This window comes from Balaenoptera ricei, chromosome 13 (assembly GCF_028023285.1).
Source record: "Balaenoptera ricei isolate mBalRic1 chromosome 13, mBalRic1.hap2, whole genome shotgun sequence".
In the NCBI taxonomy this organism is placed as follows: Eukaryota; Metazoa; Chordata; class Mammalia; order Artiodactyla; family Balaenopteridae; genus Balaenoptera; species Balaenoptera ricei.
The window spans coordinates 51197671-51219618 of NC_082651.1; the positions used below are offsets into that span (position 1 = coordinate 51197671).

Sequence of the window (21948 nt, forward strand, 5' to 3'; positions counted from 1 at the left end):
GCTGCATCTATGCCACTAAATGATTGCATATTCACTTAAGTAAGGAGGCACTGCTTTTACCGATTTAGGGTCAGTCGAATGGAATTTTTGATGACACGGATGTTATTTGCTGGAACTGGAGATGATGAATCTGGTAGTTCTTTACTGGGCAGTCTCTGTTAGAAAGAAATACAAAGTAGGAAAAACAAATACACATTATAAAGGTCCAACGAGTAAATCAGTCTCAAAACTCTGCGTTTTTTCCAAATGCTTTAAGTTCCTAAACACTCAAGTATGTGTTGAATATTTTTTCCCTATGTTCAATTCCCCTTGTTTAGGGGACTTTTTTTTTTTTAAACAGGTGAAAAGCAGAGGGATAGGGAAAGGGTAGAAGTGGGAGGACTGTATGAATAGGAAAGAGGACTTTGTTTAATCAGTTGCCACTTCTAGACTGAGAAATGCATAAAGAACGAAGTCCTCCTCAGACTCAGGCAATGTTAAAGAGAAATAGCTGAAGAGCATGGTCACTAAATAGGAAATTCTTGGGGTGCAAGGTGAAAAAATGAGTGTGTGATACAGAGGAAAACTTGATATCCAGTTATATCCTTCAATTAGTTTCTGTAATACATTCATGCAAAAGAATAACCCAACTTGTGAGATAATTAAGTTTTTTGGAAAACCAACTTTGTAGTCAGGGTAGGTAACTTCAGTGATGGTAAAATTCAGGGACATCTATATGAGGGCTTTTGAAGACACTAAAGATTATTATATAATGAAGGCAAAGTCTAAGACTGAGAAACAAAGACAGAAGCCTAAAATACAGATAGTTGTCTGACAGAAACAGCATATCAGCTTCTTGTCAAGAGATGACTGCAAGAATTAATTCTCCTCGCGTGTTACCTTGGCTAAACAAATTATATCATATGCACATCCATTCAAAAAAAAAAACATGAAAAATTTCAGACGTGCATAGAAGTAGAGAATAGGAAGGACAATGAAGACTTAAATGCCACAATGAAGACTTAGATGCCACAATGAAGACTCACATTATTAAAATTTTGCCACATTTGTTTGGTTTATGCCCCTTACCCTTTATACTTGAAATCTTTTAAAGCAAAACCCAGACATGTCATTTCACACTTTCACACTTTAATATCCATCTCAAATTTTTTTTTCCATTACCATACATAATATAATTATACACCTCTTCTTTTTGTAACCCACTCTTATGTTAAAAGAAATTTTATAAATTCTACAACCAATAGAAAGTATGAGGACATTTTCTATTTTGCTTTAGAATTGCCAATACATCCTGGGGAACCTGGCAGGCTGACAGTTGACTGTGATGAGAAACACTTTATTATTTAATGGGGGGGTGAAAAATAAGCCATTTTGTTTACTGTAACCTCTCAAAGAAGGGCTTTTTCTGATTTACACAAGGCTGATTTTTTTGAGCACCTATAATATTATTAGCTTAAATGGTAATCCTTTGAAAATAAATTTTTAAATTGAGATTTAGGGGCTCTTTAGCTCATGTTTTAAAGGTACTTACTCTGTATACCAGTATATTTGGTTCCTCCAAAATATTAGTAACTATGGTCCCCAACTATCAAACCTAAATTTTGTCAGTAAGCAGTGGTGTACAACAAAAGACTATCAAGTGTTGGTAAGAAATTATTGTGCTGAACACTAAACTGCTTCTTTAAAAGTAAATAAAAACAAAGGTTGAACATAACCTGCATAAATCGTGAAGTCTTAAACGACTCTCTCTTTTCTAGACTTTTGAGGTACATACATTTAGGATCATACACTTTGTTTGCTATTTCCAACCCAACTTCCAACTATACTGCTGGTCTTTGAGGACAGGGACAAAATCTTAGTACTCTTTTCCTCACCCCGTGCTAGGCTCTTCTTAGTAAGCTTTTTGTACCTGCAGATTATGTATGAATTTTTACCTGTGTATTTTATAACAAATAAGACTATCTATTACCTTTTTGCGTGATGTATCAATAGTTGGAATAGGCATACATTCTCCTCCAATGGCATCCTGAAAACAGAATTACATACAAGTGAAAACTTTCTTTCCTATATGCAAATGCTTATTTCTACATGAAATAAAACATAACCAAAAGTTGACAGATATAATCTGATCTACTTTTGAATATAGTACTTTTCCTGATACATGGCTCTTTAAAAGTAAATATTTTGAAGCACACTATTGATATACTTACCACTGATTTTCTTTTTCTGTCTTCAGCAGCACGTGATTCCTTAAACGTTGATTCAAGTCGAATAAACTAAAATATAAACATTAAAATGAATTGCTATTATTACCTATAAAAACCACATAAATCTATATAAACTGAGAAACTAATTAGTGACCAGGCTAACATCAAAACTATTACGGGGGCTTCCCTGGTGGCACAGTGGTTGGGAATCTGCCTGCCAATGCAGGGGACACGGGTTCGAGCCCTGGTCTGGGAAGATCCCACATGCCGTGGAGCAACTGGGCCCATGAGCCACAACTACTGAGCCTGCGCGTCTGGAGCCTGTGCTCTGCAGCAAGAGGCCGTGACAGTGAGAGGCCCGCGCACCACGATGAAGAGTGGCCCCCGCTCGCCACAACTAGAGAAAGCCCTTGAACAGAAACGAAGACCCAACACAGCCAAAAATAATAAATTAATTAAAAAAAACAAACTATTACGAACATGGTTTGATGAGCGAAGAGAATTTAAATTAGATTGAATTCAATTGCCACCCTTAATTTCTAAAGTTTTATCTTTTTGTTTAATCTATCCAGATGATAATGAATAAAACAGTTTTACCACCACCTACTGGAAGCAGAGGAGATCAACATTATAACACAATAAATATGATTATTTAGTTACCAATAATGCCTTTATGTAAGTCAAGGAGAAACGAAGATCAATCATTCAAATTTTTAGACACATTAGTAATTTGAATTTTTAAAAAATTAATTTTTTATTTTTGGCTGCATTGGGTCTTCGTTGCTGCACGCGGGCTCTTCTCTACTTGCGGCGAGTGGGGGCTACTCTTCTTTGTGGTGGGCAGGCTTATTGCTGTGGCTTCTCTTGTTGCACAGCATGGGCTCTAGGTGCACGGGCTTCAGTAGTTGTGGCACGTGGGCTCAGTAGTTGTGGCTCGCAGACTCTAGAGCGCAGGCTCAGTAGCTGTGGCCCACAGGTTTAGATGCTCTGCGGCATGTGGGATCTTCCCGGACCAGGGCTCGAACCCGTGTCCCCTGCATTGGCAGGTGGATTCTTAACCACTGCACCACCGGGGAAGCCCAGCAATTTGAATTTAAGATGAACAATTAGTGTTATCCTATTAGGGTTTAGGTAAATACTCTTTTTAAACAGTCAAATCCTAATGGAACACTAAGATAACTGTGAAGAATTTGAGTTTCTTCAGCACTATTTTAAGTTTACTTTGAAAAAAATCAACTACTGAATCACCACTGAAGCTGTAATTTTACCTTTTCTATGTCTTTCAACCTCTTAGAAGACCCATCTATGGATGGGGAGTGGGATCTTTTGGTGGCAACATTCTTAGTTATATTTGACATTCCATTTAGATGTGGCTGCCCCTGGGCAGGGCTGTGGGGTGTTGTGATTCTAGGAATGACATTTCGTCCTACTACAGTAGGAATGGTACACACAGCTGGAGGTGATACAGCTTTTACTGCAGAGTCAACTTCTGAAAAGGAAAAAAGAAAGATTTCAGTAATTAAATACAAATGTAGTAGTATCGTTACTAAAAAAAAGCGTAGATACCTACTTGCACCAATGACGGGAATAGACAGCCCTTGAGCTGGAGGGACAGTCAGTGGCTTTTCCACAACTACAGCAGCAGGCTCAGCATTATTCCTGTTAAAAGTGTTAAAATATCATCATTAAATGATTTAAATAGTATGTATTTAAAACACTCTTATTTTAACATTTAAGATAATTTCTTTCAAGTACTCCTAACTTTTAACATTTCACTGAAGGAAGAGAAAAGGGTAGGGAAAGGAAGAGGACCCAGGAAGAGAATTAAAAGAAAAAATTAAAAGGAAAACCTGCACATTTCTGTGTACTTATCTACTCCCACATACGCATAAACCTATACCATGCCCCAGAGATTACCACAAATTGTCAAATAATTCTAAATAAGAAACTGACTAACTGGCAAAATAAAATCTTTTTACAGTTAAAAAAAATGTATTTAGCAAAGGTATAGAAAAGTTTACATTATCCTCAAATAAACTGAAGACTGAGAGGAAAATTTTGAAATACAGACCTTTCTGTCTCTCCTGAAGGAGGAATATCAGGCTTGGAAGGCTTGTTTGTAGACACTGGGGAATTAAAAGGTGTTCCATTATCAGTGTCTCTGGAGCTATCCAAACAATTGCTATCCAGAGATGATCTTTTGGATTGAGGTCCACTTGAACTTCGACTGACATCAGAAAGACTTTGCTGAAAGAGGGGAAAGCTTTTAGGATTTCAAAAAGTAAATGAGAAAAATGACTAGTTTCAATTCTGAAGTACATATAAAACAAATTATCTTTTGTGATTAATGAAGGTAAGATTTTAGTCCTAGATTGAACTGTCTGTACTTTCCCTCTTTCTTCTCAATAGGTTTGGGCGTTGTAAAAATGCAAATTTGGTCCCAGGATCATTCATCTGAGTTCCACTCAGATTGGAAAGTTACAAGTACAAACTCACCTTTTTCTTCTTCTGAAGAATCTCTGCGGGAAGGTAGTGATGAAGTTGTTTTTTTTTAACATGAGTTGCTTCAATTTTCATTCCCTCCTTTAGCATGTTTATATTGTTTGCCTGTCTGTACACTGTAACAGAGTCAGTATGTTAAAATGGGGAACTTCCTTCTGAACCTAGGGCTCTGTTTTCTTTTTCTGAAATACATACCTTTAATATCTCCACATCACTACACAAACACACATTCCTCTTACAGAACAAATACTTCCAAAACATTTTCACAATGTCACAATCCTATTCAAGTACTGACTAGTTTTCTCATGTCCAACTTCTAAGACTTCCCCATAATCAAATCTAACAAAATAAATGTATGGAAAAAAGGCTTTTTCCAAATCTTGTTTTCTGCTATTTTCCCCAAAGGCAATGTCTTCTCATAATTATTTGCCCAAGTCTGAGCTAATCCTAATACCAAATATCCAAGATGCAATTCAAGTTCTCCTCCTCCATGAAGCTGCTTTTACTACACCAATCACAGAATGTTAGACATGAGAAACCATCTAAAAGTACATCCTTATTATACAGGTGGGTAAATGAGGCTCAACAGCCTTGAATGCCTTGCCAAAATGGGAATACACATAGCCCTAGGTCCCTAGTCTAGTGCTTTTCACTCCTTATAAGAAAATCAGTTTTATTAACTACCATATAAATTACTTAATGTATGTTAATTGTGAATACCAAATTAGATTATAAGCTTACTCAAGACAGGGATAGGAGGTTTCTTCTGCACAGTAACTACTGTGAAATGTAAATTATTTAATCTCTTGGGGCCTCAGTATCTCTATCTGGAGAAGAACATTTTATAAATCTATAATAAACAGAGCTTCCCAACCCCCTCCTTTTGGAAAAATGAGTCCAAATTAGAATGGAAAAATTTATATCTATGTTTTCATTCCAGATTGCTTATAAAAGAATCACCAGGAGTGCTTGTTCAGTGTGCAGACTCCTGGCTCCACTCCCAGAGCATGTGATTCAGTGGTTCTAGGTGATGCACAGGAACCTGGATTTTCATGATAAATGTGAGTGCTAATTCAAAAGAATTTAGAAAACTCAGATGAGCTAACCAAGAATATTAATAGTATGAATGTCCATTATTCCAGATTATTAAGACAACTCCAAATTTATAACAGATATATTAAGATATTCCAGGGAGATATTCTTAGGGAGCTAGATGTGAAAGACTTTTTTCACTGATTCTGAAACATATTCAGCAAGCCTGTACTGAATGATATTTATTTCATGTAAAAAAAGTAAAAAGCAAGTCGTCTTTATGACTGTGATTACAAACACTGGCTGTGCACACTAAGAATCACCTATAGAGTTTCTTTAGTCTTCTTTTTGTTTTAAAACAGTTAATACATTTACCTGGTACAAAACTCAAAGGGGGAATTTCCCTGGTGGTTGAGCGGTTAAGACTCCACACTCCCAATGCAGGGGGCCCGGGTTCGATCCCTGGTCAGGGAACTAGATCCCACATGCATGCTGCAACTAAGATCCTGCATGCTGCAACTAAAGATCCCGCACGCGGCAACAAAGATCCCATGTGCTGCAACTAAGACCTGGCGCAGCCAAATAAATAAGTATTTAAAACAACAACGACAACAACAAAAACTCAAAAGGGTTCAAGAGTATACAGTGAAGTTGCCTCACTCCTGTCCACTAGACACACCTGGTTCCTTGACCTAAAAGCAACCAGTTCTGCCAGTTTCTTTTTTAAAAAAACTATATATCCTTCCAGAGATAGTCTATGTATTTTTAAGCAAACATACATATAGTCTTTCTTTACACTGGTCTGCAACCCCCCACCTCCCGCCCACCAACATGTCTTGGAAGTCGCTTCATCATGCCTTTACTTTTTTAATAGCAGAATTTATTTTCATGATATAGATGTTCCATCTTCATTTAACCAATTGTGGAACTTTAAAAAATATAGCCAGCCAGATCCTAGGCAGGTGATACTGCGTTACTGCCAAGGTTGAGCACCACAGCTCCATGATGACAAAGTCTTACCTGTATCAGTAAATGACTGTATATCATATGTCAAGTCTATATTAACACTTTCTGCATTTTCTACTCTCCGAAAAATTATTCCAAGGAACCACATTGATACGTAATTGTTGCTATAAAATAAAATTTAAGAATTTCCATTAATTTTTACAATTTTACAGATGCTATTTGGTAATTAAAACTTGGTCTATGGAAGCATAAATACAAATGTCAATGGTTTGGCCAAATTCTTAAAACTGACACCAATGACCCCTGTTAAGTTATCCTGTGTTATTATAAAAGAGGATTAAATGCTTCGAAAATGACTTACTAAATATATATTTAAAGATGCTCCAAATATTGTGATGGAGTTTTTTGTTGGGGTCTGTGGGCTACCAACATAGCATGTACTTAGTTTTAATGCATGACAACTTGTGCTCAAGTATACAATGTATTATCCTCCATCAATGCCTGTTAAATAGCATCTCACAACTGATGTTAAACCATGCATATTTCGGATACCATTATTTTAAAAATATGATATTAAAAAATAATTAACTTACTCTTTATGATGTTCCTTATTTCCTGGGAATGATTGGGGATTTACATGGGCAAGAGTTATAAATTCATTCCGTTCCAAATTTCCAACAAGTACACGTATTTTAGATTCTACTAATCCAACCCTAAAATAAAACGACAAGATTTTTCCATATTAAATGTGGAAGCTACATCCAAGTAAACCAAACAGCATATTAGCTATGATGCTTTACAGGGTTCATTAAAAAAATTCAGTCCAATATTTTAGGGACTCTGTTTAAAATACCATTCAAGTAAATGAGAAGTTACTTAGTGAATTTGTTTCCTCCCCTTTCTTTTTCAAGAAGAACTGATCTATTTAATGCATTCCTGATCTAAAATACCCTGCCTTTTAAGACCATAAAATAGTCATGATTGGAGCATGAACAAAAACTGTTCGTTCACCTGGTTCTAAATCTTTTTCTACTTTCAAATATTATGCCTAAACCCTAAGACTAACATATATTTAAATAATGTTAACAAAAAGAGCTAATAACTAGCACTTAATTCATGAAATAAACATGCTCTAATCTTTACAAAATTGATACTAGATATTAAATTTTAAAAAGAATTCACTAAAATCAGATCAGATACTACTAAAATATAGAAAGTTTCATCAGGGACTTCCCTGGTGGCACAGTGGTTAAGAACCTGCCTGCCAATGCAGGGGACACTGGTTCGATCCCTGGTCTGGGAAGATCCCACATGCCGCAGGGCAACTAAGCCCGCGCACCACAACTACTGAGCCTGTGCTCCAGAGCCTGCGAGCCACAACTGCTGAGCCCGCGTGCTGCAACTACTGAAGCAAGTGCGCCTAGAGCCTGTACTCTGCAACAAAAGAAGCCACCACAATGAGAAGCCCACGCACCGCAATGAAGAGTAGCCCCCACTTGCCGCGACTAGAGAAAGCCCGTGCACAGCAATGAAGACCCAACGCAGCCAAAAATAAATAAAATAAATTAAAAAAAAAAAAACTTCATCAGATACCTGCAACTTTACTTTCTACCTCACTTAAATGTGACTACTGTTACTTATCTTATTAACTTATTAATGATTTTATGAATTACAAAGAACTACAAGAACATTTTCACATTTTCAAACGCTTGAAAAAGCTTACACATTATAATTATGTGTTCTTCAACAGCAGATATACAAAACACTGAGTTACTCCTCTGTGTTATCTAAATGAGATGTTGGCAAACTTTTTCAGTAAAGGGCCAGAGTAAATATCTTAGGCTTTGTGGGCCATATGTTTCTGTCACAACTATTCAACTCTGCCATGCAGCAGGAAAAAAGCCACAGACAATACATAAATGAATGAGTGTGACTGTGTTCCAATAAAACTTTATTTATAAAAATAAGTAGCAGACTGGATTTGCACTATACCATAGTTTTCTGACCCCAAATCTAGACAAATAAAATAATGGTTTGTGAAAGGATTCTTTTCAGGGTCTCTTTTTTTTTTTCTTGTTTGTTTGTTCATTCGTTCATTCATTCATTCATTCATTTTGGCCGACCAGGGATTTGAACCTGTGCCCTCAGCAGTGAAAGCACGAAGTCCTAACCACTGGATCACCAGGGAATTCCCAAGGTCTCTTTAATTGTCAATGAAATAAGCATTAAACCCTTGAAGCAAAAACAGGACAGTAACATGTTTTCCTTTTCCAAAAATCAGACCCGAGGAAAGCACAACCATCTTTGGTGGTCTAATAGTTTCTGCCTGATGGAGCTAGTGAAGTCAATACAATGGAGGCAGAAGGAATCAGTTCAGATGCGCTAGAAAGAATGTACTAGTCCTTGACCAAAAATATCTCCTATCTGTTGACAGAAGCTTAAGATTCTGAAATCTTTCATGCCACCATCTCCTAAATTAAAAGAATATATAGGCTCATACAACTCAATATCAAAAATAACAAACAAACCAATCAAAAAATGGGCAGAAGACCTGAACAGACGTTTTTCAAAAGAAGACATACAGATGGCTAACAGACCTATGAAAAGATGCTTAAAGTCACTAATCATCAGGGAAATGCAAATCCAAACAACAATGAGATGTCACCTCATACCTATCAGAATGGATGTCATCAAAAAGTATACAAATAACAAATGTTGGGGAAGATGTGGAAGAAAGGGAACCCTTGTGCACTGTTGGGGGGAATGTAAATGGGCACAGCCACTATGGAAAACAGTATGGAGGTTCCTTAAAAAACCAAAAACAGAACTACCATATGATCCAGTAATTCCACCCCTGGGTATATATCTGGAAAAAATGAAAACACTAATTCAAAAAGATACGCGCACCCCAATGTTCACAGCAGCACTGTTTATAATAGCCAAAACATGGAAGCAACTGAAGTGCCCATCAACAGGTGAATGGATAAAGTTGTGGTGTATGTGCAAAATGGAATACTACTTAGCCGTAAAAAGAATGAAATTCTGACATTTGCAGCAATGTGGATGGACCTGGAGAATACTATGCTTAGTGAAATAAGTCAGACAGAGAAAGACAAATACTGTATTATATTATATCACTTATATGTGGAATCTGAAAAATAATACAAATGAATGTATATGCAAAACAGAAACAAACCCACAGATACAGAAAACAAACAAGTGGTTACCAAAGGGAGAGGGAAAAGAGGAGGGACAAATTAGGAGTACAGGATTAACAGATTTAACTATGTATTAAATAGATAAGCAACAAGGATATGTTGTACAGCACAGGGAATTAAAGCCATTATCTTGTAATAACTTTTAACGGGGTATAATCTGCAAAAATAATGAATCATTATGCTGTACACCTGAAATTAATATAATACTGTAAATCAACTATACTTCAAAATACATATATGTGTATATATAGGCTAGGTGTGTGTGTGTGTGTATGTGTGTGTGTGTGTGTGTGTGTGTGTGTGTATATATATATATATATATATATATATATATATATATATATATATATATATATATATAGTAATAGGCTAGGTATCAGAATCATTCAAACTGCCTCACAATTTTGCTTAAATCTGACTCTGAGAAGTGACAAAAGGCAAAAATCTGTACATGTATTCTTATCTCATGTCACTTCCAATTCTGAAACATTAATCTGATGGCATTTCTTAAACACTGATGCTTCATGGTCAAGTACAACAGTCATCAATAAGATTTAATAATTCTGAAAATAGAGAAAGTGTTTTAGAAATGATAAAGCACCATATAAATATGTTATCATCACACAGTAAGTAGAGAACTTGAAATGTCTTACCACTCTAGATGATTTTCTTCTGTTGATGCACTGGCAGTCAATACTATATAATGTCTGTGAAGAATTTTCAGCAATAATCAGGGGGAAAAAAGCCAGAGAAACATTGTTAGGGTCTGACTTTCCATCATTACTTTTTCTTTCTCCCTCCCAATGAACAAAACAGCTAATACAGGCACACATTTATGAAAATTAAAACATGCTCTGATTTTCACAAAATTAATTCTAGACCTTGTAATTAAAAACAATTCACTAAACCCAAAACCCCACAAATACTGGGTTAGACACTACTAGAATACAGAGACTTTCTCATCACCTAGGGTTTCTGCTAACCTATTCTTTACCTCACTTAAAATATAAGTGACGTCACTTATCGTGTATTAACTTTGTAAGTTTAACATTCTTCTTCCTTAAACACACACACACAAAATGCAAAATATCACATACCTATATTTTTGGAAAAAATTTGGTGGCTCAAGGAGTTTGGACCAATCTGATTTCCCTTGAAGAATTTCATCTGTGACTGCAAGACCTAAAGAAAGAGAGACAGATAGACAGTGATTTTGAAAATTGACCATGGTATTATCAGCTCCTGTGTGACCCTACCCCCAAAGTTCTAACCCCACCAAATCCCTGAGTAAAAAAAAGTGTAGATTTATTATGCTCTTTCTTAGAACATGAAAGTCAATTTCAACCAGACTGGGGTGGCTCTATTTTTGGCCTTCATATTATCATATATTTTGCAAAACCAAGTACTTAAAAAATACACATTTGAAAGAACTTTTAGAAATAATAGGCATAACTGCAATAGAGAATAAAACTGTTGTCAATCAAAAACTCGTGGGAACATGTAAAGGGTAATAGGGCTAACAGGTTTACCTTGTTTAAATTCTTCTACCATTACTGTTCGAGTTGATGTGGACACATTATACGTAGAATTCTGTTGTGGGTAGGCAGGGGTGATTATGGGCATGAGATGATACCTATCTGATGGATTTACCTGTGAAATTAGAAGCAGAATAATTGATCTATTCTCCTATTTCAGTTGTCCTCACTTCATTTCCCCAAAAGTCTGAAGAATATGAAATATAAATTTAATACTACATCTCCTCAGTTCTAAGAAGTACATTTCCCCTCCCCAACTTCATTTATTTCTGAAGTCAGATGTGTCTGATAATCAGAGTTAAAGAAAACTCTGCAGAAGTTTATTTCTCCTCCAAAAAGCTGTTAAATGGATGGTGCAGCTTATAAACAGTGGTCTTTTAGAACCAAGGAAATACAATATCATAAGTGCAAAAAGGATTATCTGGTCCAATGGTTCTCTATCCTCTTTCTGCACCTATTCAACAGATGACTTCCCCTTGGTTACTCAGAGGAATGAGTACTCACTCTAAAAGCAAATTAAAATGCAAGGTGAGTGAGAGTTATGCTATCTTGGAACCATGAATCTGTTTTAAACTGTACTGCAAAGTACATCTTTTATATACTTCAGTACTTTATTATTAGTAACTAATTACTTATAAGACAGTTTTTAACAATAGATTATAACATCTTGGTTGATATACCAACTCATCAAGTCTTATATGGGTGATTTTTAATGACATAACATTTGGATCAGCATTGGAGATACAAATCATCTGCACCAAAAAAACACAGTAGAGGGAGGGAAAGGACTACAGTTACACAGAAGGAAGATGAACAGGAACAAGAGGAATTATCCTTAACTAGATTGCACTTTACAGAATCATCCTATTCCTAAAAGGTTTTAATGAAATGCCGTAATAAGTCACATACCCGAGGATCCCAAACTGGCAAATTCAAATTGCTTTCTTCTGGTTGCTTTAGCAGCACAGGATTTGGCCATTCCCTAACATGAAATAGGCAAATAAACTCACATAAGACCTCATTTCAGGAACTACATGAAATGTTAAAATCATTAGATGCTGCTCCAACTTTCACATAGCAAATGTTTTGGTTATTTGGTATTGAAAAAAAAAAGAAACTGACAAAGGAAGGGAGTATACAAAGGAAAAAGCTGCTTATTTTAAAGCAGTGTTCTCTGAAAGGGCAAATACTACTTTGCCCATTAGCTGTAACTAATTTAAACCTGAATTTTTTCTTTCCTTCTCATTTGCTTTCATGGACTTAACTCTGATAATTTAATAACAGCAACAGCTAACATTTACTGAGAATACTCCTAATAAATTGTGTGCAGCAGCTATGGTTATCATCTTTAGTTTACATATGAGGAGATCTTAACCTCTGTATAGCTAGTAATTGGCAAAGACTACTCTCATAAGCTAAAGGCCCACATTTACAGTTCCCCCTAGAAGAAAACACCATCTGGGGTCCCAGCATTGCCTCAAATTTGATGTTTTTAAATTTAACTTAAAAAAGGAAAAAAAAAAAAAAAGGAATGTAAGACGACAGAAAAGGTGTAAGCATAGCTCTTAAATTTGCAAACAAATTTATATATAGGCAGAGGTTAGTAAGTAGTGAAAATATGCATATGAATACTTACCACTTGGAAAAAACTAAAAAGAACTTATGAACTAAAGTAGAAGCTGCTGCATTTGGATATAATTGGCAAGTTCTTGCAACTAGCATTGCCCAGGAGACACCACCAAGGAATCCCAACATGTTGGAATAAATACCACGTCCTAGAAAATTAATACAGTTGTTAATTATTGTTAGGACCTACTATCCATGACATTCAAGTGTAAGGAACAGTGTAACTTCCCTCCTAAGATTTGCTTAGAACTCTTCCCCCTTATAGAAACATTAAAATCAACAAACAGACCTTCGTGTTAGGCTCACATCCTTATCAGTAAACCCTAAGCTGCTCATCTTACCCCCTACTTTGCCCTCCAATACAGACATCTCAGTTCCTTGCCTCAGTTCTGACTGTCCAACTGGGCTCTACTGATATGACATTGGAATTTCCCACCTTTCAATATCTGTGGTTGAGAGAGAAATGAAAGGGAGGAGGAAAGATATTCGGAGGGTCCACAAGTAGGGAAGAAAAACTTTTCAACAGTACACTAGTTCCCCCTTATCTGTGGGGGAAACCTTCCAAGACCTCCAGTGGATGCCTGAAACACGAGATGGTAATGATATTTATGATAAAGTTTAATTTATAAATTAGGCACAGTAAGAAATTAACAACAATTATAAAAATAGAACAATTATAACAGTATACTATAATAAAAGTTATGTGAATATGGCCTCTTTTTGTCTCAAAATATCTTATTGTACAAATTTAATGCCCTTTCCATCTTAACTGAGTACTTACCACTAACTGTGGTTGTAACGTTTTAAAAATTTATTTATTTATTTATTTATTTATTTTTGGCCGCGTCAGGTCTTTGGGGCTTTCTCTAGTTGCGGTGAGTGGGGGCTACTCTTCATTGCGGTGGCTTCTCTTGTTGCAGAGCATGGGCTCTAGGCGTGCGGGCTTCAGTAGTTGTGGCACGCAGGCTCAGTAGTTGTGGCACATGGGCTTAGTTGCTCTGCGGCATGTGGGATCTTCCTGGATCAGGGCTTGAACCTGTGTCCCCTGCATTGGCAGGCGGATTCTTGACCACTGCGCCACCAGGGAAGTCCCGTGGCCACAACTTTCGCAGTTTCACAGAGGTGAGACAGCAAAACTAGCACGAATTTCTTTTTCTTCCTTTACAACTTCATGATAGAAGATTCGTTCTTATGTAGATCTTAGCAACCTCAACATATGGTTTTTTTCTTTCCTTAAGTTGATAACTTTCACCTTTTCACTTAAAGGAAGCACTTTACAGGCTTCTCTTTGGCAAATCCAAGTTGCCTGCATCACTACTCTTGCACTTTGGGCCCATTAATAAGTTAAATAAGGGTTACTTGAACACAAGTACTGCAATACCATCCCTGTCCCGGGCAGGACAGCGAGAGATTTCATCACACACACTACTCAGAACAGCATGCAATTTAAAATTTATGAATTGTTTATTTCTGAAATTTTCCATTTAATATTTTCAGACTACAGTTGACTGCAGGTAATTGAAACTGCAGAAAGCAAAATGGCGGATAAGGGGGGACACTACCCTAATCATGTTCTTGGGCATTTAAAAATTCAACTGTAAAGTTGGGGACTGACTTCTGTATTGTGCAAAAATTTGTATACCTCTCCATAAAGTACAATAAACCATTGATATTACTCATTTTCTTGAATGATTGTTTCTTTTTTTTGAATGATTGTTTCTCATAGCAATCTATAAAGAAGCATTACCATATTTCATCAAAACTAAGATGTCCTCAGTTATTATATAATATAGATGATTTTATGTCCCATTAAGCAAGAGAAAAAAATACAAAATATCATTTCAGTTATGTTAAATGTGAAAAACATGCATCTAATAATTGACAAAACATGGTATTTATAAGGAAAAACAAATTGTTCATGATACCCCTTTACTGCAGATTACTTTACCCTGCCTACACAATGTAATTGAGCCCAAGGACAAATTCTACTTGCTTAAGGTCTTTTTAGATGTGTACTGTCCTATATGGTAGCCACAAGTCACATGTGCCTATATATATTATTTTTTTGGTAACAGCTTTATTGAGCTATCATTCACATACCATAAGATTCATCGATTAAGTATAAAATTCAATGGTTTTTATTCTATTCACGGAGTTGTGTAATCATTACTTTAATCAACTCTGGAACATTTTCATCACCCCAAAAAGAAAACTTTAACAGTCACACACCTCTTATTTCCCCCAAGTCTTCCCAGACCTAGGCAACCACTAATCCACTTTCTACCTCTATAGATATGCCTACTCTGAACATTTCACATAAATGGAATTATACAATATGCAGACTGGCTTCTTTCACTTAACATAATGGTTTCAATGTTCATCTATGTTGTAACATGTATCAATATTTCACTCCTTTTAACTGCCATATAATATTCCACATTATGAATATACCACATTTTGTGGTCGTTTCCACTTTGACATTATTAATAATGCTATGAACATCTGTGTAAAAGTTTTTGTGAGGACCTATGTTTTCACTTCTTTTAGATATTATTTAATTTTAAATTTAATTAAAATTAAATAAAATTTAAGTTCAGTTCCTCAGGTGCACATTTCAAGTGCTCAACAGCCATATGGTTACTGTATTGGACAGCACAGATATGAAATACTTCCATCATCACAGAAGGTTTGATTGGAAAGCACTGTTTTAGACTGTAAAACCTGATGCCAGAAGTGCAGCACAGCTTAAATGTAGTTACAAATAATACAAAATGTGCTGTGCCAGCTCAGGGCTGGGTCTTTTATGAACCACATCCTATATATATAAACTAGTACAGTTCAAGGCTTTATTAGAAGAGTGTTGAAAGGTAAAAACAAAAGGTTAAAACTATCACAGTAGGTTCTTCATTTAATAAATTTACTGAACACCTGCTATACACCAGCCTCTCTCTGGTAATGGGGAGACAGAGATGATAAGATGGTCCTGTCTATAGCGAGCTCGAACAGGAGTAAGGGTTTTACTCTTCAAGTTCTAACTCATTCTGACTCCCTGGCTGTACCCCAAGATGTAAAGTCAGGGGCTTTTAGTTTTCACCCCTGGGAGACGAAGGTAGAGTCACACGTCAGAGCACTGGTAAGCATCACACCTGAAAAAGAAACAGCTTCTCCAAAGCTTACTGCACCTCAATCCCCCAAGGTATCAACAGGTTCAGGAATTCCCATATGTGCTTCTACCATGAGCAACTGAAAATTATAATTTTATAATGCAAACGTAAAATAAAAGATTTGGGATACTTACGTTTTGCCCATAGTTTGACTGCTCTTAGGGTGAGTCTGAAAGTTTCTTTATTTGGCACTAAATGCAAAATTTCATCAGTAACTCTACACCCTGAAAAACATAAAGCATTCATTTTTCATTATGCAACAAATTCCAGTTAATTCAAATGTCCTTCTAACTTTGACTCTCAAATGCTAAAAATATCAAAGATACTAAAATATGAGGTTTAATTTCTTTATGTACTTTAAATTATGTACTTTAAATGTAGCCCTTATATAAGAGAAATCACATTGCTTATAAAGAATTAAAAAGCACATGGGTTATACAATCCAATATTAAAATAAGAGATGAGTCTGAATATCTTTTTAGCTTTTTTCCACCTTTGGCTTTACTGTTAATCAAATGCCTCCAACTTATAAAACTGTTATTGCTTTAATGCAAACCTTATCCACAAATACTGTGATTTACTGTTGCACTCTGGAAATACAGCAAAATGCAATGATTAAGTTAAACAAAATATTGGGTTGGCCAAAAAATTCATTTGGGTTTTTCCATAACAGCTTATGGAAAAACCTGAATGAACTTTTTGGCCAACCCAATATAAACCAGTGGTTCTCAAAGTGTGGTCAGTGGACTCCTGGGAATCTATTAGGTCAAATCTATTTCTATAATATTAATGCTTTCTTTGCCTGTTTCACTGTGTTAACATTTGCACTCATGGTGCCAAACCAGTGGTGGGGGTAAAATTGCTGGTGTCTTAGCAGTGAATCAAAGCCATGGCAACAAACTGAAATAGTAGACAATATTATCTTCACCACAAATTTGCAGTTAGAAAACAGGAAAGGAACGTGTGTGATGTTTGAACATGTTCAAGGTAAGCTGAACTATCTGTTTTTTTCAAGGAACACCAGTTTTACTTGAAAGAATGATTGACAAGACAACTACAGTTATTCATACTTGGGTATTTAGCAGACATTTCCTAAAAAATGAACAAAGTGAGCCCCTCACTTCTAGGAAAACAAATGACAAAATTTGTTGCCAATAATAAAACTTGAAGTTTCAAGTAAAAATTAGAATTTTGGACAACTGGTATCTGCTAGTGTGAGCTTGACAGCTTTCCAAGACTCAGACTTTTCTAATGAGATTGGTGGTGACATTAATGAATGTGATTTTTAAAAAATTATTTTATAATGAAATGTGTGTTAACATTTAGACAATCCAAATAACTTTGTGAGCCAGTATTTTCGAAATGACTAAGGCATGATAGGACAAAATCATGCATGGGTAAAAGATCCATTCAAAGAATAAGACAGACCAATAGATTTTAATGCAACAGAGTACAAAAAGTTAACTAATACAGTTTTAGGTTTGATATTCTAATTAACACTTTAAAAAGATCACTTTTATTCAGCAAAAAAAGGAACAAACTACTGATATATGCTACAAACGTGGATAAACCTCACAAACATTATGCTTAGTGAAAAAAGCCAGACACAAAAGACCACATATTATATGATCCCATTTGTATGAAATGGCAAATCTATAGAGATAGAAAGTAGATTAGTGGTTGCCTAGGATTGGGAGGTTAGAAAAAGGAATGACTGCAAATGGGTATGAGGGATCGTTTGAGAATGACGAAAATGTTCTAAAATCGGATTGTGGTGCACAACTCTGTGAATATACTAAGACTACTGAATCGTACACCTAAAAAGGATGGATTTTATGGTATGAAATTACTCCTCAATAAAGCTGTTGAAAAGAAAAAGGAAATTGGGTTTCCCTGGTGGCGCAGTGCTTAAGAATCCACCTGCCAATGCAGGGGACACGGGTTCGAGCCCTGGTCCTGGAAGATCCCACATGCCGCGGAGCAACTAAACCTGTGCACCACTACTGAGCCTGTGCTCTAGAGCCTGTGAGCCACAACTACTGAGCCCGTGTGCCACAACTACTGAAGCTCCCGCGCCTAGAGCCTGTGCTCTGCAACAAGAGAAGACACCGCAATGAGAAGCCCATGCACCGCAATGAAGAGTAGCCCCCGCTCGCCGCAACCAGAGAAAAGCCCGCGTGCAGCAATGAAGACCCAACACAGCAAAAAATAAAATAAATAAAATTTAAAAAGAAAAATAAATAAATAAATAAATTTTAAAAAAGAGGCTTCCACCAGAAAGATTATTTAAAAAAAAAAGGAAATTGTCATCAGTCAAGTTTTGGTGTAGTATTAAAGAATACCCACAATTATCTAAAAAGGTTATGAAAATACTCCTTCCTTTTCCAATTACGTACCTTTAAGAGGCCAGATTTTCTTCCTATACTTCAATCAAAACAAAATTTTACAAGAGATTGACTGCAAAAGCAGATATGAGAATCTAGCTGTGTTCTATTAAGTCAAATATTAAAGAGTTGCAAAAATGCAAAAAAATAAAAAAGCCATTCTCACACAAAAATATATTTATATTCACTTATAATGGGTTTACTATTGTTATTTTAGAATGAACTAATAGTTAAACACCTTAAAAATTTCTCAGTTTTTATTTCTAATATGATAAATTGATAAATATAACTCACATAAACAGAAGATCTTGGGGGGGGGGTGGTCCAAAAAATGTTTACAGTATAAAAGGGTACTGAGACCAATAAGTTTGAGGACCACTGCTATAAACATAAACATTTCAAGTAAATTTGTGTTTTAAGATGCTTAAATGTGATCAGATTACTTGTATAAAGAAAATTACATCATTTTTAACCGAGTCTGTCTAATTCTTAAATAGTCTATTAATAGTTTTGCAAAAAGATCTCTATTTGTCTAATTGTTTTCAAGCAGGTATCTAAGATTTCTTTTTAGAAGCTTACCATTTAGGCTGCGAATACACCTTATATCAAGGCTTCTCAGTCGAGAGTCGTCTCTTAGATCTAAATTATCTGATACGGTTTGTATTGCCAGTCTTGCAAAGACTAGATCAATCTTTGGAAAGATGAAAAAAAAAGAGAGAGAGAAATATTACTTTTTCTCCTTTTAGTCCATTCTCCCCCCTTCCCACCTCAAAAATGTAAAAAGTTCTATTAGTTTGGGAAGTTCTACCAAAACTTCCAAAGGCCTATGCAGGTAATATCACATTGGAAAATCACTGCAAAGTTTTAGGAGAATAATTTTCAAATTAAGGGAAAGCATTTTAATTTTGCCAATCATTAAAAAAAATCAAAACCTTCTAAGTGAATTTCTAGATAAAGATGGCAGATCCAACACATTTACATTCACTCCCTCTTGGAACCCCACTAAAATACCAGCAAAATTTTGTTTTGTTTTTTTGTTTTAGTTTTATTTTGTTTTTAAAGGCATAACCCACTAAGTCAAAGAGAACAGAAGGAGACAACAGTAAAAACCATGAAATGTGGAAAGCAGATGGACAAATGGTAACAGACTCAGCAGATCTAAGGAAGCAGAGATAAAACATATTATATCTGGGAAATAAGGACAGGAGGCTGTAAATAAGTTCTTAAAAAGGAACATTTAGAGAATAAAAAAGTATTCTTAGAAATTAAAAATATGATGGCAGAAATGGAAAACAAGAGAACATTTAGAAGATGAGAAAACCCCAAAAAAGCAGAACAAAAATATGAAGATGTAGTTATAAGTGGGAAAGAAGAAGTAAAAAAAAAAAAAAAAAACCAAAAAAAAAAATGGCAGTCCTGGGGGTCCAACATACAAATGTTAGGAGTTCCAGAAAGAGGACAGAAAACAAAGGCGGGCAACACAATTGAATTCAATACAATTTCCAAGAACTGAAGGACAGGTATTTCCAAATTGAAAGAACTACTTGAGTGCCTTAGCACATTTGGTTGAAAAGACACATACCAAAACAAAGTGTATTACCATGAATTTTACAACTATGAAGACCAGGGAAAAAAGAAGAAAAGAAAATCACACAAGTGGCCAAAAAGACAAAATAGGTCACATACAAACGATGAGTAATCAAATTGGCCTCACGCTCCTCAACAGAGTATGGAAGCTAGAAGACAATGAAGCAAGGCCTTCAAAATTCTGAGAAACATTATTTCCCACCTAGAAGTCTATGCTTAGCCAAACTATCAATTTGGTGTGAGAACAAAATAAAGATATTTGTAAACATTCAAGATCTCAAAAATATGTGCTCTTTTTCAGGAAGCTGGTGGATGAGTGCCACTAAAATGAAAGTAAGTCAAGAAAGAAGAAAACTCAAGAGAGAAGCAAAAGGAAATCCCAGGATGAGAGAAGAAAGGTGTCAGAATGACAGCTGTATATCAGTCATGGAGAACAATCAGTGTGGATTAGAAGAAGTGAGAAGAATCAGTGAGATTTTTTTCAAGACAATAATGACAGGACACCTGAGAAATCCAAATCTATTTAGTGGAGATTTAGACAACTAGGAGAGACTGAATTTGAATTAGTCAAAGTATAAACATCAAGCAAATAAAACACAAAACATTAACTCCCAAGAAAACAAAAGCCACACAGCAAAGAATGGTAACCTAGTACATTTTGTGCCCAGTTTTGAACATTATTTATAAGACCATAATAATATAAACACTGAATACTGCTCCAACTAAAACTATAATAATATAATTATTTTAGATTATGGGAATGAGAAGGATGTGTATAAACATCTTGGGGGTAGGGATGGAGGTTGGTTCCTTTCCCATGGTGAGGAAGGACTCACCATGACTAGACTATTTGATTCCTTAAAATTCGTGCCTATATAAGTCTGATTTTTAAACTATAAAACAAACAAACCCGTATAGGTTAAATAGTTCAATTGTAAAGTCAGAAAAATATTTAACACTTACTTCAATTCCATCAAATTCAAATTTTATAACAGGAACAAAGGCATCTTCTACAGCCTACAAAAAAAGAAAACAATTATAACAAATAAGGTGTAATCCTTTATCCTTCCCAAATGCCAATAACACGAATACTTTTTCTCCCAATTTTTATTTAACTCAGTAGGAAAAGTGAAAATTTTCTTAGTTTCTCATTCTAGCTATGCAAGCACTTCTACTTTGTGACTGTGTTGTTTAAGATACGCAAAATGTCCATGACAGTAGTTACCTAACATATTATCCTTCTAAAACTATTCATCAGAAACTGGCAGGCAGAACTGCTATCATCTGGGTATTTACTATTTGCTGAACTTAGCTGAAAACTGATTATTTACAAAAAGCACTAGTGTTAGATATTAAAATATCAGATCCCATGACTAATCTATCAAAAAAAATCTTTATCATTTGGATTTAGTAGAAACGTTTCTCTGAGCCTTCTTTAATCCCCCAACCTAACAATTTTTTTTTCTTTTTTGTAAATTTTTTGGCCCCACTGCCATGTGTGGATCTTAGTTCTCCGACCAGGGATGAAACCCTCGCCCCCTGCACTGGTAGCTTGGCATCCTAATCACTGGACCACCAGGGAATTCCCCAACCTAACAAATTCTTAACCTCCTTCTCCATTCCCAGACACCCAAATAACACAAATTCTCTGAGCTTCACCTTATCCAAGCACTTGAGATTGCATTAAAACTACCTGTTTGTTTAGTACCCCCAGTCCCTCCCTCACA

General features: G+C 35.6%; 1 protein-coding gene and 1 long non-coding RNA gene across 5 annotated transcripts in view; one reads left to right on the forward strand and one right to left on the reverse strand.

Moving 5' to 3' along the window:
* LOC132377181 (uncharacterized) overlaps window positions 1–21948 on the forward strand; it is a 108417-nt gene that overhangs the window by 73635 nt on the left and 12834 nt on the right. The window contains exon 5 of one of the 3 annotated variants that reach the window (XR_009506562.1): window positions 20523–20652. The exons of 1 other annotated variant lie outside the window; for it this stretch is intronic. This is a non-coding gene — a long non-coding RNA (uncharacterized LOC132377181). Of the gene's footprint in view, window positions 1–4616; window positions 5454–20522; window positions 20653–21948 lie in introns of those variants that run through there. One more of the 3 variants, XR_009506560.1, reaches the window with a different exon arrangement.
* The window catches only part of PAPOLG (poly(A) polymerase gamma), a 32632-nt gene that overhangs the window by 1163 nt on the left and 9521 nt on the right, over window positions 1–21948 (reverse strand). For both annotated transcript variants that reach the window (XM_059943271.1, XM_059943270.1), the window contains exons 6-22: window positions 21185–21238; window positions 19214–19325; window positions 16385–16474; window positions 13097–13235; window positions 12370–12442; window positions 11455–11575; window positions 11023–11107; window positions 10579–10632; window positions 7301–7420; window positions 6762–6871; window positions 4704–4825; window positions 4279–4454; window positions 3778–3866; window positions 3476–3696; window positions 2211–2276; window positions 1970–2026; window positions 61–155 (exon numbers count right to left, since the gene is read on the reverse strand). In XM_059943271.1, coding sequence (XP_059799254.1) covers window positions 61–155; window positions 1970–2026; window positions 2211–2276; window positions 3476–3696; window positions 3778–3866; window positions 4279–4454; window positions 4704–4825; window positions 6762–6871; window positions 7301–7420; window positions 10579–10632; window positions 11023–11107; window positions 11455–11575; window positions 12370–12442; window positions 13097–13235; window positions 16385–16474; window positions 19214–19325; window positions 21185–21238 — 1784 coding nt within the window. The remainder of the gene's footprint in view (window positions 1–60; window positions 156–1969; window positions 2027–2210; window positions 2277–3475; window positions 3697–3777; window positions 3867–4278; window positions 4455–4703; window positions 4826–6761; window positions 6872–7300; window positions 7421–10578; window positions 10633–11022; window positions 11108–11454; window positions 11576–12369; window positions 12443–13096; window positions 13236–16384; window positions 16475–19213; window positions 19326–21184; window positions 21239–21948) is intronic.